Source organism: Polypterus senegalus, chromosome 15, assembly GCF_016835505.1.
Source record: "Polypterus senegalus isolate Bchr_013 chromosome 15, ASM1683550v1, whole genome shotgun sequence".
Classification (NCBI taxonomy): Eukaryota; Metazoa; Chordata; class Cladistia; order Polypteriformes; family Polypteridae; genus Polypterus; species Polypterus senegalus.
In genome coordinates, this window is record NC_053168.1 from 58029801 (window position 1) to 58047499 (window position 17699).

At 37.0% G+C, this 17699-nt stretch overlaps 1 protein-coding gene across 1 annotated transcript in view; it reads left to right on the top strand.

The window, feature by feature from the left end:
* The window catches only part of ankmy2a (ankyrin repeat and MYND domain containing 2a), a 58209-nt gene that overhangs the window by 31962 nt on the left and 8548 nt on the right, over positions 1 to 17699 (top strand). The window contains exons 6-7 of the mRNA XM_039737082.1: positions 9596 to 9810; positions 11283 to 11418. Of these exons, the coding sequence (XP_039593016.1) occupies positions 9596 to 9810; positions 11283 to 11418 (351 nt within the window). The remainder of the gene's footprint in view (positions 1 to 9595; positions 9811 to 11282; positions 11419 to 17699) is intronic.

Genomic DNA, 17699 nt, shown 5'->3' on the forward strand with positions numbered 1-17699 from the left:
CACGCCTCCCACGTAATCACGCAGTACATAGAAAACCAGGAAGACCTCAAAAAAGCGCTTAAGAAAACATGCATTATATAATTGAGAAGGCAGCTAAACAATAAGAAGCGAAGCGAAAGTGACATATACAACCATATTCATGAGTTCTGCTACTTCGGAAACAAAGCACGATGTAAACCTACACTTTAAATTAAGTTCATAGACAGGCTGCGCTGGCGTTTGTAATTTAGTGCCTGCCCATATAATGCCGTCCGTCAGCGGCAATCCAATAGCAAACTGCCACGGGTAAATATTCACGGGTGAAGGACTGTGCTTATGGAGAGGAAGATGAGATGGTCAGGGTGGTGTTTGACACAAACTCAGCGAAACTGCGAGAGAAAGTTTTAAGTGCCAGGACTAAGGTAACATTAAATACAGCCATGGACATAGCACGAGATGGCACCAGCACAGCTGGGAACCTTCGATGCATGTACACCGAGTGGCTCACGTGAACTGACGCAGTGCACAGATAAAAGCAACAGTTCCAAAGAGCGCTGAACAAAACCAATTACACAATTGAAAAGGCAGCAAAAATATGAAGCGCCTGATAAGCATATTCATAAATCCAGCTACTGCGGAAACAAAGCACACGTGGAAAAAGTCAATGTCCCGCTAAAGGAAGACAGTGTAAAAAACCCGTGCATGCAGTGTGTCAGGTCTCAGATAAAGAAGAAGACGAGCTGTTTATTGATGCAGTAAGAAACGAATCGATGAATGAAACCTGTCATCTTTACAACGATTGACAAACACGGAATGTAACTTGAACACAACACATCCTACAAATACGAACCTGATTGAAAGAAATAATGATAATCAAATCCTTGATGACAGCAACACTCAGTAACACTCACAAAACAAATACTGTATATTGACAGTCATGTTACGTTATTTTTAAAATGTTCCCTTTTCTTTTTCTACCTTTTTTTAACACACTACTCTCCGCTGCGATACGCAGGTATATATATATATGTATATATATATATATATCCCGCTCTACATACTCGAATAATGGATACTTTATTCGCCATCAATGATTGTTTTGGTAAAGCCATACTCAGTGTATTCATTAGATGAACGGTAAAAAGTAAGAGCGAGGAGGATGACTCATTGAGGCATGCAGGCTGTAGTATGCGTCAACTCTATCTGAATTGCGCGATCACATTTGAAAAAATATCTTTTCAAGTTCTATTTAGTCCATATGTGTCAAACTCAAGGGCATGGGCCACATCCGCCCGCGTGTAATTATATCCGCCCCGAGATCATTTTATATACTGTATTATTGTTATTAAAGCCCGGTATATGAAGCGCTGGTAACACAATAAACTACAGATCCCATAATGCAGCGCTTCAGCTGCCTTGCATCAGGGTAACCTGAATGCAATTCAGAAGATACAGAAAACAGCATAATTAAATAAGAATCTGACACTTCAGCGGACGTTTTAACCCGTGCACAATCACAAAGTGATTTCAAGTGAAGCTGCTTTTATGGGAGACACAAATGCACCAGTTCACCTTGCCCCACTTTCCCTGTTGCCAAGTACTGTTAAACCAAGTCGTCACTACGGTGTTCCCAAATCGCACTTTGCTGATAAACTGAGCGCACTGCGCACTGAGTTTGCACGGCGCTTTGGTGACTTTGATGAACAAAAAAAGTCCGTCTACATGCGGCTCGAACCTTGTGCATGTTTGGTAGCACATATCTGTGTGAGAAGCTCTTCTCAGTGATAAAGACTAACAAAACAGCACACAGGAGTCGCCTCACTGATGAGCACCTGCAATCCATCCTGAGAATCTCCACAACACAGAACCTCACAGCAAACAGAAACGAACCTGTGGCCAAAAAGATGCCAGGCGTCCAGCTCTAAAATGACATATGAGCAAAGACAACTGAATGATTTGATTTGTTATTGCACGTAAGAGCGGGAGTCAACCGTTTTAACAAACAGCGTATTGCACTGATACTGAAATAGCTGTGTGTGTATATATGTAGATATGTATGTATATGTATATATATGTTTATATATGTGTGTGTGTATGTATGTGTATATATATATATATATATATGTATTTGTGTGTATATATGTGTGTGTATGTATGTATATGTGTGTATATATGTGTGTGTATATATGTAGATATATATGTATGTATATATGTGTATATGTATAGATATGTATATATATATATATGTTTATGTGTGTGTGTGTAAATATATATATATATATATATATATATATATATATATGACAACAACACTCATCACTCACAACAGTGACAAAACAATTACATTGACAATCAGGTTACGTTATTTTCAAAATGTTTCCTTTTCTTTTCATTGCTTCTTTAACACACTACTTCTCCGCTGCGAAGCGCGGGTATTTTGCTAGTATATATATATATGTGTGTAGACTCAAACCCATTACGACAGCAGCAATCCAAGCTGTGAGAAACAGTAAAAAGGAGGCGTGTCAGACGTTGTGGTACATTTTCTGATGCAGCTAGACAAAAAGAACTTCGTGATGCTGCCGCCAAATACACAAAACAATTACATTGACAATCATGTTACGTTATTTTTAAAATGTTTCCTTTTCTTTTTCTTTACTTCTTTAACACACTACTTCTCCGCTGCGAAGCGCGGGTATTTTGCTAGTGTAATATATTCACCAGCAAAGTCAAACACCCCAGAGATATTATTATCGTTGGATGCAGAAAAAGCATTCGACATGATTGAATGGAACTACCTTTTTACTACATTTGAGAAATTTGGGTTTGGCCCGAATATTTGTGCATGTATCAGACTACGGTATACCAATCCAGAAGCTTCAGTTTGTATTAACAACATTTGTAAAGACTACTTTAAACTAGAACGTGGTACCAGACAAGGATGCCCCTTGTTACCACTGCTATTTGCAGTCGCCATTGAACCACTGGCAGTTCAATGTCAAAATGCATATCAGATAAAGGGGATTATCAGAGAAGGACTGGAACAGAAAATTTCTATATATGCAGATGATATGGTACTATATATATCAGACCCACAAAATACTGTGCCTGCAGTCTTAACCACACTTAAAGAAGATCTCTGGTCTAAGAATTAATTTAAATAAAAGTGTGCTTTCCAGTGAATTCTCAAGAATACAATATCAGATTGGACACCTTCCCTTTTATTATTGCATATCAGTTTAAATACGTAGGGGTTAACATCACAAGTAAACATAAAACTCTTTATCAACAAAATTTCGCAGTCTGTATGGAAAATATTAAGCAAGACTTGCATAGATGGTCAACCCTTCATCTCACTCTAACTGGAAGAATTAACGTTAAGATGAATATCCTTCCTAAGCTTCTCCTTTTATTTCAAAACATTCCGATATGCATCAATAAATCATTTTTTAAGCAATTAGATTCAACCATAACCTCATTTATTTGGAACTCAAAATATCCATGTATCCAAAGAGGGACCCTACAAAGACCAAATGCAGAAGGTGGCAGGGGTCTACCCAACTTTCAGTTTTATTACTGGGCAGCAAACATATCTATACTAATAAAAGGCAAAGCCCTCACTGACTGACTGACTCACTCACTCACTGACTCATCACTAATTCGCCAAGTTCCCGTGTGGGTAGAAGGCTGAAAGGCTCATTCCTTACAGCTTCCTTACAAATGTTGGGCAGGTTTCATTTTGAAATTCTACGCATAATGGTCATAACTGGAAGCTATTTTTCTCCATTTACTGTAATGGAGTTGAGCTCGAAAGCTGTGGGGGGCGGAGTTTCGTGTGACATCATCACGCCTCCCACGTAATTACGTGAACTGACTGTCAATGCAGTGCGTAGAAAACCAGGAAGAGCTCCAAAAAGCACTGAAGAAAACATGTATTATATAATTGAGAAGGCAGCGAAACAATAACAAGCGAGCGACAACCATATTCATGAGTGCTGCTACTTCGGAAACAAAGCACGGTGTAAACCTAAAGTTTAAATTAAGTTCATAGGCAGGCTGCCGCTGGCGTTTGTCATGGGTAATGCGGGATACAAGTTTAATGAGAGGACGCAGGATATAAACGAGTTTTGATCACTGTGTAACTAAGTTAAAATTGCAGGTGAAGGGCTGTGCTTATGCAAATTCGAGAGACTGTGTTTGTGGGGATTGACAGTTAAGGCGGGTGGGGGAGTCACGTCATCATCTCCCCTCCCATTCACCTCATTTCGCTCTGAGCTGAGCTTCGCAGCTAACGCAGTAGGGATGGGAAGTTCAGATCATTTTACCGACTCGGACCTTTGAGTCTCGCTCAGCAAAATGAACAAATCTTTTTTCGAGTCAATTAGTTCAATTCTCTTTCCGGCTCAGACTGCATATGTTAAGCTTATGGGGCTGTCACGTAATGATCGAATGACTCAAACCCGAAGACTCGAGCGATGAACTAATCAATTCTGTTTCCGGCTCAGACTGAGTTGGTTAAGCTTATGGGGTTGTCACGTGATGAACGAATGACTCGAAAAACCCGAAGACTCGAAACAGGTTAATCAATTCCAATACAGAAACTATAGGAAGTTGTGCAAATGCACATGCGCGACTGAACAAATCACTCCCAAGAGACGAATCGTTCTTCCCGAGTCACATTAAAGATTCGTTCAAGAACGACCCATCACTATAACGCAGTGTTATGGAAGCGACTTTGTGATGCTGCCACCAAATACTCACAGAAAAATCCACAAGTTAATACACACGCTGTCTCTACAGTTTCTCCACACAGAATCCTCCAGGCACTACTTACAAAAGGTTACATTGACAATCGTGTTACGTTATTTTTAAAATGTTTCCTTTTCTTGGCACAAGCACAGCTGAGAAGCTTCGATGCATGTGCTCCATAACGCATTAAAAAATCACGCATTTAATCACACTTTGCAATACAAGCAAAGGAGAACTTCTGTCAATGCATGATTTCCTGGTACACCGATTACATTGATCAGCGCTTCCCGAATCATTTTACCCTCGCACCCCCTTGGTTTGAGAAGAAGTATAAAAAAATATGAGGTTAACAAAGAAAAACAGATCACCAATTGAAGCTTTATGAATAATCGATTCGCCATCAATAATTGTTTTGGTAAAGCCATACTCAGTGTAATCCTCCTTCCATTTTATAATTTTTCCGCCATTGCCATGATTAAATGAACGGTAAAAAATTAAGAGTGAAGCGAGGGTGACTTATTCAGGCAGGCAGGCGACAGCTCAATAGCTTGAATTTGGATATAAGTAGCTTCTATTTAGTCGCCAGAAATATCTTTGTTAGGAATGGAAGTTGAATTTAGTCTTTAAATTTTTATGGTAAAGAAAAAGTTATGTAATGATGACTAAATTTAACTAAATAAAGTTCAAACTTTTATATATAAAGTCATTCCCGAATATATAAAGTCAAACCTTGATTATATAAAGTCAGCGTCGGTATATATAAAGTCAAAACTTGTTTCTGAATAAAGTCAAAACTTGAATATATAAAGTCAGCGCTGGAATATATAAAGTCAAAACTTCAATATATAAAGTCAGCGTCGGAATATACAAAGTTAGCGCTGGAATATCCATCCATTTCCCAACCCATTGAATCCGACCACAGGATCACGGGGGTCTGCTGGAGCCAATCCCAGCCAACACTGGGCGCAAGGCAGGAACCAATCCTGGGCAGGGCACATGCATCATTTTCAAAACATTAACCAAACAGTGTTTTTTTTATTTATTTTTCTGAATACGTTTTTGTTAACTTAGTTCAGTTCAGAGTCGTTTCAATCAATAGATTTTGACTTTCACTTTATATATTCAGGAGTGAGTTTATATACTCCGATGTTGACTTTATATAATCAGGAATGACTTTATAAATTCCGACGCTGACTTTATATATTCAGGTTTTGACTTTATATATTCCAGCGATGACTTTATATATTCAACTTTTGACTTTATATATACCGACGCTGACTTTTATATAGTTTATTCAGGAATGACTTTATATATTCAAGTTTTCACTTTATATATTCCAGCGCTGACTTTATATATTCAAGTTTTGACTTTATATATTCTGAAAAAAGTTTTGACTTTATGTATACCGACGCTGACTTTATATATTCAAGTTTTGACTTTATATATTCACAAAATCAATGTATTTGCCTGTTTGGCACCCCATAGTATATGTGTGTGTGTATATATGTACACATGTATGTATGTATATGTGTGTGTGTGTATATATATATATATATATATATATATATATATATATATATATATATATATATATATATATATATATATATATGTGTATATATATATAATATATATGCCAGCAACACTCATGACAATGACAAAACAATTACATTGTCAGTCATGTTACGCTATTATTAAAATGTTTCCTTTTCCTTTTACTCTCTGCTGGTATTTTTATATATATATATATATATATATATATATAGATATATATATATATAGATATAGATATATATATATAGATATATATATATATAGATATATATATATAGATATATATATATATATATATATATATATATATATATATATATATATATATATATATATATATATATATAGATATAGATAGATATATAGATATAGAAAGAGATATAGATATATATATATATATGAGAACAACACTCATATCAAGGCCAAAACAATTACATTAACAATCATGTTACGTTATTTTTAAAATATTTCCTTTTCTTTTTCATAACTTCTTTAACACACTACTTCTCCTCTGCGAAGCGCAGGTATTCTGCTAGTAAGCTATAAAAACCTGGACACAAATAGATGAACTTACACAGGCTTGGTCCGCAATAGAAATAAAAACCTGCAGTACTTCTTTATATTCCTTGCTTTGTGCCCCAATAAATGCAAGTTATCGCCAATATACTAATAACCCAATTGTGCTTCACTCGCTCAGAATATGGAACGAATGTAGAAAGAATTTTAAGATGGAGAATCTTTTTATCTGTGGCACCTCTACATGAGAACCACCTTTTTCAACCCTCGCAAACATATGCAGTTTTTAATATCTGGAAAACATTTGGGATTAAATTACTTGGAGGTCTTTATATAGACAACATCTTTGCATCCAATGAACAATTACATTCCAAATTTAACTTTCCAGCAACACATTTCTTTCACTATCTTCAAATTAGAAACTTTGTCAAACAGAACCTGCCCGATTTCCCTCATCTGGCACCTTCCTCTATGCTGGAAAAAATATTGTTCAGTTTGGAGGACTCGGACAGTATTTCTGTAATATATAAAATTATTTTACAGTCCCTCCCTTTCAACGATCCAAGAGGACAATGGGAAAAAGATCTAGCACTCAACATATCAGAAAAGGAGTGGAAGGTAGCAATGCAGAGAATTCACTCAAGCTCCATATGTGCAAAGCATACAATTATTCAACTCAAAATTATATATCGAGCACATCTGTCTCACTTAAAACTGTCCGAAATGTTTCCAGGGCAATATCCAACCTGCAAACGCTGCAATCAAGTCCCAGCCTCACTGTGTCACGTTTTGGGCCTGCACCAAAATAACATCATTCTGGACCAAAATCTTTTAAGTGCCTTTCAGACAGCCTTGGTGTCACAATCCCTCCTAACCCATTAACAGCTGTGTTTGGTGTTCTTCCAGATGGGCTTAAAGCGGAAGACAACAAACAAACTGTGATTGCCTTCACTACACTTTTGGCAGGCAGACTTATTTTGCTAAACTGGAAGAATCCTAACTCTCCTCTTTTAAGTCAGTGGGTAACTGATGTTTTATATTATTTGAAATTGGAAAATATTAAATTCTCAGAGGATCTGTGCAGAACTTTTTCAAAACCTGGCAGGATCTAATCAATAATATTTTAGAATAAGCTCTTAAAGCACTGAGGAAATAATTCTTTTTGCATTTCTTTTTTAAATTTTTTTTATCTGCCTATTAAACTCGTCAATTTATGTATTTTGACCAGCTTTAAGTTTTATTCCTTTGACCATGTGCTCTTTCTCGGGGGTGGGGGGGTTGGGTTGGGTTGATTTGTTTTCAGTCCTATTTAAAATTGATCTATCTGTATGGAATGATTACATAAAATATAAAATTAGAAAAAGAATAAAAAAGAACTTCCCCGGCAAACATCGGGATTTATAAAATACAAAAAAAAAATAAAAACAAAATTGTATGTATGTGTATATATAAATATATACGCACACTCTATTTATCACTTTTAAACAACAAATAAACAATTTGCAACTATGCATGTATAACTATGTACTATTCCAATCTTTTACTTTTAAAATTATTTTTCAAGACAGTCCTTGAAACAATTTCTGCTTACCATTAGACCAAGAGAAACCTTACATTTTGTACAATAGATTGAGGTTTTTGTGCTGCAATTCACACATTTTCTCCTGTCCTCTGTTGCAGTTGTCTCACAGATTTTTGTGTGTTTTTATTTATTATTATTATTATTTCTTTTTTGATTTTTTTTTTCTTGCATTTCACATCAGGAATAAACTATGTGCATACATACATTTGTATACTATCTTCTTCCAGTCCTGGGCAACCCTAAGTGCAAGGCAGGAAACACCCCTGAACAGGACCCAGGAGATATTCACACACAGACAGACAAACACTTAAACCATTTAAACTGAGGCCAATAGACATTTTCCAGTTAAACTTAATAACAAGTCGAAAACTGGCATACTCAAAACAGCCGAGTAGAACAATAACATTTGATCGATTGGAGAACAATTTGGGTGAGGGGTAGGAGTTATTCCCAAGTCACACTATAAGCAGGTACGTTGCCGGTACTCTTAAGTTGAAACAGGATGAACACTGCACAAAAAACTAACATAGAGGGAAGGGGCACCTGACAACCTCTGAGTATGGTAATTGAACCCATGACGCTTTAACTGTAAAACTGCACACTTAGACACTTCAGTGTTATAGTATGAGTGGTGCTTACAAATCAAGTACATCATTGAGCCCTCCAGCCAAAACCCTGAGTCAGATTCTCATCAGTACCATTCTGTAACTTTTCTAAGACTTCCTCAACGGTATGTTTATTTATTTACTGTATTTATTTTTTGAAGAAAAAGTAGTTTCCTGAGTGCAAACTTCAAGTCATTGCTAATCAACCAAGCAATCCATATGCACTCTGACAGAAACTTGTGCGTAACGGTGCATAAAGATGACCTGCCGTACATGTAATATATTTTGTGTCTTTTACGCACAGCTGTAATATGAATGACCAATCATAAACAACTATATACCATTGAAATGCGCTGAACCTTAGCTACAATGGTAATGAACCTTTCACTGTATGTGGCTCGACATACTGTAGGTGGGATCTGTGATGCGAAAGAAAGCAGACAACATAAACACTTTGCGTATAAGTGACTGCACTGGAATGTGAAACTTAACAGACTCAAGGAATATGTATATGAAATACATGAGCAAATACAAATGTAAACTTCCGAGGATGGATTAACTTGATCTGTGTATGATTTGCCTTTTACAGTAATTCTGTTGATTTATACAGATTGTAATGAAGGTAAAGGAGAACCTTTTGTTGGCTGATGTGGAATCACTAGAAAAGTGCTACAGAATCTTGGATTTGATTTGCGAGAAGAGCATGAAACAAAAAGACATGAATGAGGTGCTGGCTGTCAAAATGCATTACATTAGTTGCATTCTACAAAAGTGCATTGCTTTCCTCAAGGAACGTGAAGATAAACTCGATGGTCTTATAAAAAGGTGAAACATTGTTCTATTACTTTATATCTGAAATGAAGAATTGTGATGTTTGTTAAAAAATTAACTTTCGGTTAATCAAAATACAAATGACTTTTCACAAAATACCTATTTATTTGCACATGGCAGGGGCTATCAGAAAAGATATCAGCATATGCTAAAATAAGTTTTGTAGTTATTTTTTTGCTCGGCATGCTCCTTGTAATGGGTACAAAACTGAGTAATACAACTAATATTTGCAACCTTTAAACCATTACAAACCATTGCTTGACAAATTTTATTTTTTGTTTTGTTTGCTTGTCTGTCAATCTTTAGCTGCATCCTTATTTTTCTATATACATACTACCAGTCTTTACCTTATGCCCAGTGTAAAGGTGTATCGTGTGATCAAAATCTTTTGCAATCAATGTCAATTAAGAAATTGCCAGCCCATCTCTTTACATTACACTGCATATTACTCACTTTGTCCGCAATCACCATTAAGGAATGTACTGATATTGAATGACTTTAGTGGCAAAATTTGCATTTTTATTTTATTAAAATCTGTGCCCCCTCCAAATCAACAGCTTAATTCTGCTTTGAGCTAGAGAGTCACATATTGTTTTCAGATGCCCAAGTCACATTAATATAAAGGACATGTGGAATGTGCTCCCCTTATTTAAACATTTTATAATATTCTTAACTTAAAAGGAGAAAAACTGGTACCTGATGTCAATAATATATAAGCATCATAATCAGCTATTGTGCTCATCATCCATCCATTCATCCATTTTTGTACCTGCTTATCCAGGGAAAGTTTGCAAGTAGTTATCATGACAATCATGTTGAAATGGCTGCTGATCTGCCTCAATGTCTGCCAGCTGTCCTGTTGTAACTGCCACATGGCTAGATAGAACACTATTTTCCCCTGGTGGGAATTGAGGACTTTTATAGTAGTTTTTTTTTTTAATTCAACACACACACACACAATGGTCTGACTACACATCAGAATGACTGAAAAGAAAGAAAATTAAGAAGAAACAAAACGCCTAACATAGCAGTCCCATTCACAGTGAGACATTATACAGGCACTATGCTTGTTTCAAAAGTAGGAGGAGAAGATGAGAGCTGTTTATCGAAAAAGCAGGACAACCTGACAGGTATTTGTTAAACTTAAATATGTATAAATGGACACATTGAGAGTGCGCATCAGCTGATATAGCATTTTAGTATATGTTTTTAAACTTAAGTTGTTTGCTTTTTCTGTATTCACTGAAAATATTAAATAATGAAATATGAAAATGTTTGCAGCTGCCACAAGGCAAATCCCATGAACAGACAAGTATCCTTAAGTCTTCTTAACTTGGTGAGTGGGGTTCAATTGGTATAGATTAATGGATGGACTGGTATACGTACCTCACTGTTGAATGCTTTAATACTAGTTTATGTACTTACTTGATATATTAATTTAAATACTTTTTTTGTATTTTCAAAAGCTTATTAAAAGGAAGAGACCCAGATGGCTTTATGGCATACCAGGAAAAATTCATTCGTGAATGTATCAAGAAATTTCCATATTGTGATGCCACTCTCCTGCAGCAGTTAGTGCGAACTATTGCTCCTGTAGAGATAGTAAGTATCACCATGTACTTTTCTTTTCATGGTAATCTAATAACTCTTGGGTACTAAAAGTCTTGGGTACTATTCCACAGTATAGATGAATACAGCAAATGCTCATCCAGGGTATTTTCGAAAACTATGGGCCATAAATGTGAACCACCGTTCTTTTTACTTGGTACCAATTATTCTGAAAGTATTAATATTACAACAATGACTTTTATGTATGCAGTATGCTCATGATTTTACTTTTACTCATTCTTTTGAAGACAATAGCTACCTGCTTTTAGCATCCATTTGCGGTGAGTTTAGACAGTCTGCTTAATATATTTATTTGATTTACTTGAAAGCTTCAGCATGACACAGTGCCAACACTTCTGCTAAACATTCAGCACATTCACTACATGTGGATTAGCCATCATACTTTTTTTTTTTTTTTACAGTGACAGTTTTAGTATGTGAATTGTGACATAAATTGTACTTCGCAACTGCCATGGTTGACTAATTTATTGTTCTTGTTAAGAGACTTTTAATTATTTGGTAATGCAGAAGAAATTTCTCAACATACAGAGAAAGGGGAACATTTCATTAAATGTAATATAGTGTGTCACTCCCCAAGGGTCATTGTCCTTCTCAGTTACTCCATAATCCTGAGCATGTGGTGTTGTCATGCATACATGGATAAATATCTTTTCTAAAGGAAACACTAGAGAAATTATTCTGTAATCATTAACCTCACCATCTGTATAATATGAGAGGCTTGGCGTAAAACCATAGTTCGGCTAGAGGCTGCAGCTGCAGTCTGATTGTGACTTATGTTTGTCACAAACAATCAATATCATCACAGGTTTTAGGACTAAGAACACAGAAATGGGAGGTCGATGTGTTTCAAAAATAAATGAAACAACAAGGTTACATTTTTTTTGCAACCCAGATACATTTAAATTAAAAACAGTAAACATAAACATATTAGGTGCAGATACCTAAATCCTTGCATAAATGAAAATACTGAACAGATCCAAACAGACAATGAAACCAGTCACAGTCTCCAGGAAAACCAATTCCAGGGAAGAGATTAATCTCACGGAAATAAAGCAATGAAAAATTAAATCATGGCCATTATGTTTTGGGGGATTCAGTGTGTCTTCTTAAGGGCAGAATCTTATTATATACCAGAAAAAAATCTAAATGATATAACACTAAGTAGTGCTGTTTGTAGCAAATATACTCGATGATAGCGTAATAACATCACTCAAGAAATATGAAGAAAGCAGAAGGGAAAAAAAGTTTTTAAAAATATATCAAAGTATCTTAAATTAATGGTGTTTGTGAAATGCTTAAAAGTCACAAACTTTTAATTTACAGTAGAGGATCAAAAGTACAGCATAGTCATTAAAAATAGTGAACTTTCGACTAGTATAACTAATCATTATCTCATAGAATAAAATTATATGAGCAGAAGAAAAACAACTGTTGTTAAAATAATTATATAGGGACTGTAAGAAATCGTCAGAGAAAAGAGAGGAGTTGAGAGCAGCTATCCATACAAAAGAGTGAGGGGAATTTTATTTTACAAAAAAGTCACCACTATAGATTATGTGAGAGATCTTTTATCTCCTGTCAAGCAAGTGGACGTAACCGTATTTAATTTTTCTTTCTGTAGTAAAACTTCCTCATATAGGGGTAGTTTAGAGACCACTCTTAACACATTGTGTTTTTATGATGTAAGAGGAAATGGGAGAACCTGAAGAAAAAATGAAGAAAACATTGTGTCCAGCAAGGGGCTCATGCTCCCTGGGAATGCATTCTTTTCAAATTGTAGTCATACTTGAGACAGTATATCCCTCCCAGTAATCCTGATGAAAGTATTAAGACCAGTTAATTATGATGCAAAAGGAAGAATGTGTTTACCTTGCTTTTAAATGCTGCATTTAGACCTATAAACAAACAACTGAGGAAGCCTATAGGACAGCACACTTGTTTTATAATATTTCAGTGGGGTCTTGGACAATCAGGTGCCAGTTTTGCAGAGTTGGAGGCATGGCCCTAGGCACAGACAGCAGGGGATTTATTCCACCCATCCATAGGCAAGTCTTCAATGAGTGGCTGAGATGCTTGCTATTTTATATCCTTACTTTGCTAATATTACACCATCTTCCTTTGAAACATTGCCCGTTAGCTGTTATTAACACTAGAATCTGTGAAGCCTGTGAAAATATTCGTAATGCCAGGCCACCTTAAATTCCCTCGCACCTCCACATCGGAGCCTTTGTTTTGCAAGTGTGTCAGTCAGCATTGGCAGCAGACGGTCTGCTCACCTATCCCCCACCGAGACAGCTGAAGTCTGTTTATCTGAGAATGAAGTGTCTGGAATTGTGTAGAAAAATAATATATCATTATTTGAAATACATTTCATGTGTGTTCTGTGTCTACAACGATCTGTGTACATGTAGGATGACAGGATTTGTGAGGCAGGAATTGTTGAACACATAGCTAAAACAGATTTTATTTTTTCATAAAAAAGTAGAAGATACCACAGAATTAGAACCAGCACAGCCGGGTCCTGTAACATCTTCTTTCCCCAACCTGGCAGACTTCTGAACTGTTACATGTCAACTAGTACTATATCCCTATAACATTCTCCCAATTATGTACTGTCACTTTACACTTGGCACTTTACTATGGATATTGAGCTTTACTCGAGCTGTATAGTCCTACATCATTTGTTTTGTTACATTGTACTGTTGCACTGGTTTTGGTAATTTTATGTTGCATGTTAAATGTAGGTTGTTTCGCCTGTGCACCAAGGACTGTGATGAACAAAATTGTGTTCAACCATATACTGTGTATGTGGATAAATGGCAATAAAAGTTGAGTTGAGTTGAATGTCCTGTTAAGCACTGTTCGATCCATCATCAGAAAGTGAAAGGTTCATGATAGCACCCTGACCCTTACTTAAAAGGCCATTTCTCAAAACTAAACGTTAAAGAAAGGCGTTGTCAGTCTCGGAAGTCTGCAATGCTCTTCAGCTGAAACAGGAGTGAAGTTACATGGATCCACAATTTCAAAAGGATTCTCATCAAAGTATTAATGTGTACGGCTTTCTTCTTCAGTTAAATATCTACAGGTTTATTTTGACTTTGGAAATGTATTGTTACATCATGAGCTCAAATTAAAAATACTGAATGGATAAATATGTGTGCAAACCTTTTGCCATGCAGAAAATCATGATGACTTTCGAAGGGATTAAAATACTTTTGCATGTCACTGTATTTTCAAAAGGGGAAGTACTCTGGAATCGTGGGTAGTACAGTTGCCTCACAGACCAAACCAAGAACCTGCTTCTCGTTACCTTGAATTTAGTTAAGCGTGTTTCAGAATGTTGTGCATTTTTGTGACTGAATTCTTTATTGTTATGTTTGCTTTAATAGTTTTATTCAGATTAACTAATGTGTCCTTACTTTCTTAATGTGTTTCATTTAAAAGTTATACTCCTGTGGCTGCCTGCTGTACTGTTCATCATATTTTCAGATATCGATAAATGCAGTGCTTCACTTAACTTTCACCACTGGGGTTTCTTAACCCACTTCATATTTTCACTCTAAATGAACAAATGTGATAAGCTGTACTGCCAGTTTTTCTTATACTCTCCTTCATGTTTCACTAATATATATATATATATATATATATATATATATATATATATATATATATATATATATATAAGGATGCCACGCCGCTTGATGGAAATGAAAATGATCAACCTACAGAGCCCTGAATTCAATGACGCCCAAAATTAGAGTGAAAAATTATGTGGCAGGCTAGTCCATTTTGTCAAAATTTAATTGCAGCAACTCAAAATTGTATGCAGCACTTTGTATGGCCCCTGTGTTCTTGTATACATGCCTGACAACATCGGTGCATGCTTCTAATGAGATGACAGATGGTGTTGTGGGGATCTCCTCCCAGATCTGGACCAGGGCATCACTGAGCTCCTGGACAGTCTGAGGTGCAACCTGGTGGCATTGGATGGACCAAAACATAATGTCCCAGAGGTGTTCTATTGGATTTAGGTCAGGAAAGTGTGGTGGCCAGTCAATGGTATCAATTCCTTCATCCTCCAGGAACTGCCTGCATACTCTCACCACATGAGGCCAGGAATTGTCGTGCACCAGGAGCCACTGTACCAGCATAGGGTCTGACAATGGGTCCAAGGATTTCATCCTGATACCTAATGGCAGCCAAGGTGCCTTTGTCAAGCCTGTATTGGTCTGTGTGACCCTCCATGGATATGCCTCCCCAGACAATCATTAACCCACCACCAAACTGCTCATGCTGAATGATGTTACAGGCAGCATAATGTTCTCCATGGCTTCTCCAGACCCTTTCACTTCTGTCACGTGCTCAGGGTGAACCTGCTCTCATCTGTAAAAGCACAGGGCACCAGTGGTGCATCTGCCAATTCTGGTATTCTATGGCGAATGCCAATCGAGCTGCATGCTGCTGGGCAGTGAGCTCAGGGCCCATTAGAGGACATGGGGCCCTTGGGTCACCCTCATGAAGTCTTTCTGGTTGTTTGGTCAGAGACATTCACACCAGTGGCCTGCTGGAGGTCATTTTGTAGGGCTCTGGCAGTGCTCATCCTGTTCCTCCTTGCCCAAAGGAGCAGATACTGGTCCTGCTGATGGGTTATGGACCTTCTATGGCCCTCTCCAGCTCTCCTAGAGTAACTGCTTGTCTCCTAGAATCTCCTCCATGCCCTTGAGACTGTGCAGGGAGACACAGCAAACCTTCTGGCAATGACACGTATTGATGTGCCATCCTGGAGAAGTTGGACTACCTGTGCAACCTCTGTAGGGTCCAGGTATCACCTCATGCTACCAGTAGTGACACTGACTGTAGCCAAATGCAAAACTAGTGAAGAAACAGTCAGAAAAGATGAGGAGGGAAAAATGTCAGTGCCTGTTAAACCATTCCTATTTTAGGGGTCATCTCATTGTTGCCCCTCTAGTGCATCTGTTGTTAATTTCATTAACACCACAGCAGCTGAAACTGATTAACAACCCCCTCTGCTACTTAACTGACCAGATTCATATCCCATAAGTTTCACTGACTTTATGCTATACTCTGATTAAAAAGTGTTCCTTTAATTCTTTTGAGCAGTATATATATATATATATATATCCATCCATTATCCAACCCGCTATATCCTAAGTACAGGATCACGGGGTCTGCTGGAGCCAATCCCAGCCAACACAGGGCGCAGGGCACACACACACACCCACCACACTAGGGTCAATTTAGAATCTCCAATGCACTCAACCTGCATGTATTTGGACTGTGGAAGGAAACGGGAGTACCCGGAGGAAACCCACTCAGACATGGGGAGAACATGCAAACTCCACGCAGGGATGACCCAGGAAGTAAACCCGGGTCTCCTAACTGCGAGGTAGCAGCGCTACCCACTGTGCCGCCATATATACTGTATATATATGATTTCACTGTGGAAACAACCTGAAGTACATGATCTGAGAAGTGCATATGATATTATTTATGTTGACTTTCAGAAATGGGAAACTTGTGATCAAAGTGGCAGGAAAACTAAAGGCAACACCTGCCTCTTCCAGCAAATAGCACTCGGGTGCACCACATTTAAAGCATACTGGAGTTTGGAAGCTGTGTGGATAAACAAAGCAAATATCCACATAATAGTAAATTACATTACTTTTACATAGTAAATTAAAATTAAGCTAACAATGTATTTTACAAAAAGGCCATCGTACAGTGAATTCCTTGGTCTTTTTGTCTGTAACTGGGTGAGCATTTCATTTTTCTGCTAGGCAATGTGAATTATCCTGCTAACTGAAACATACTGTATTACATAAATATGTACATGGGTTCATGTTTTGAATCTGAAATGGAAGATTTGGGGAACTTACTAGTACAGAAGGTAGCATTGCCATTTCATTCTCCTGGATTCTGGCTTGATTCCTTCCTGGCATACACTCTGTAGTTTCAAGGTTCATTAGGTCTTATCATTCTTCTTTATTTAGCAGGCACCTTTACCCAAGGCATTTTCATATATGTCCTTTAAGTTAAGTCACCAGTTGATTTCACAATTTAATGAAAAGCATTCTCACCTCATGATACCATCAGGAATATTAATATGACCCTAGATGATTTCCTTTCATTCAGTTAATTCATTTCCTCAGTGACTTAATCCCATAGTTTCTTCTTGCACAACATTTACAAAATTTGACCATTCCTCACCACCTGTGCCACTCAACCTATTCTAC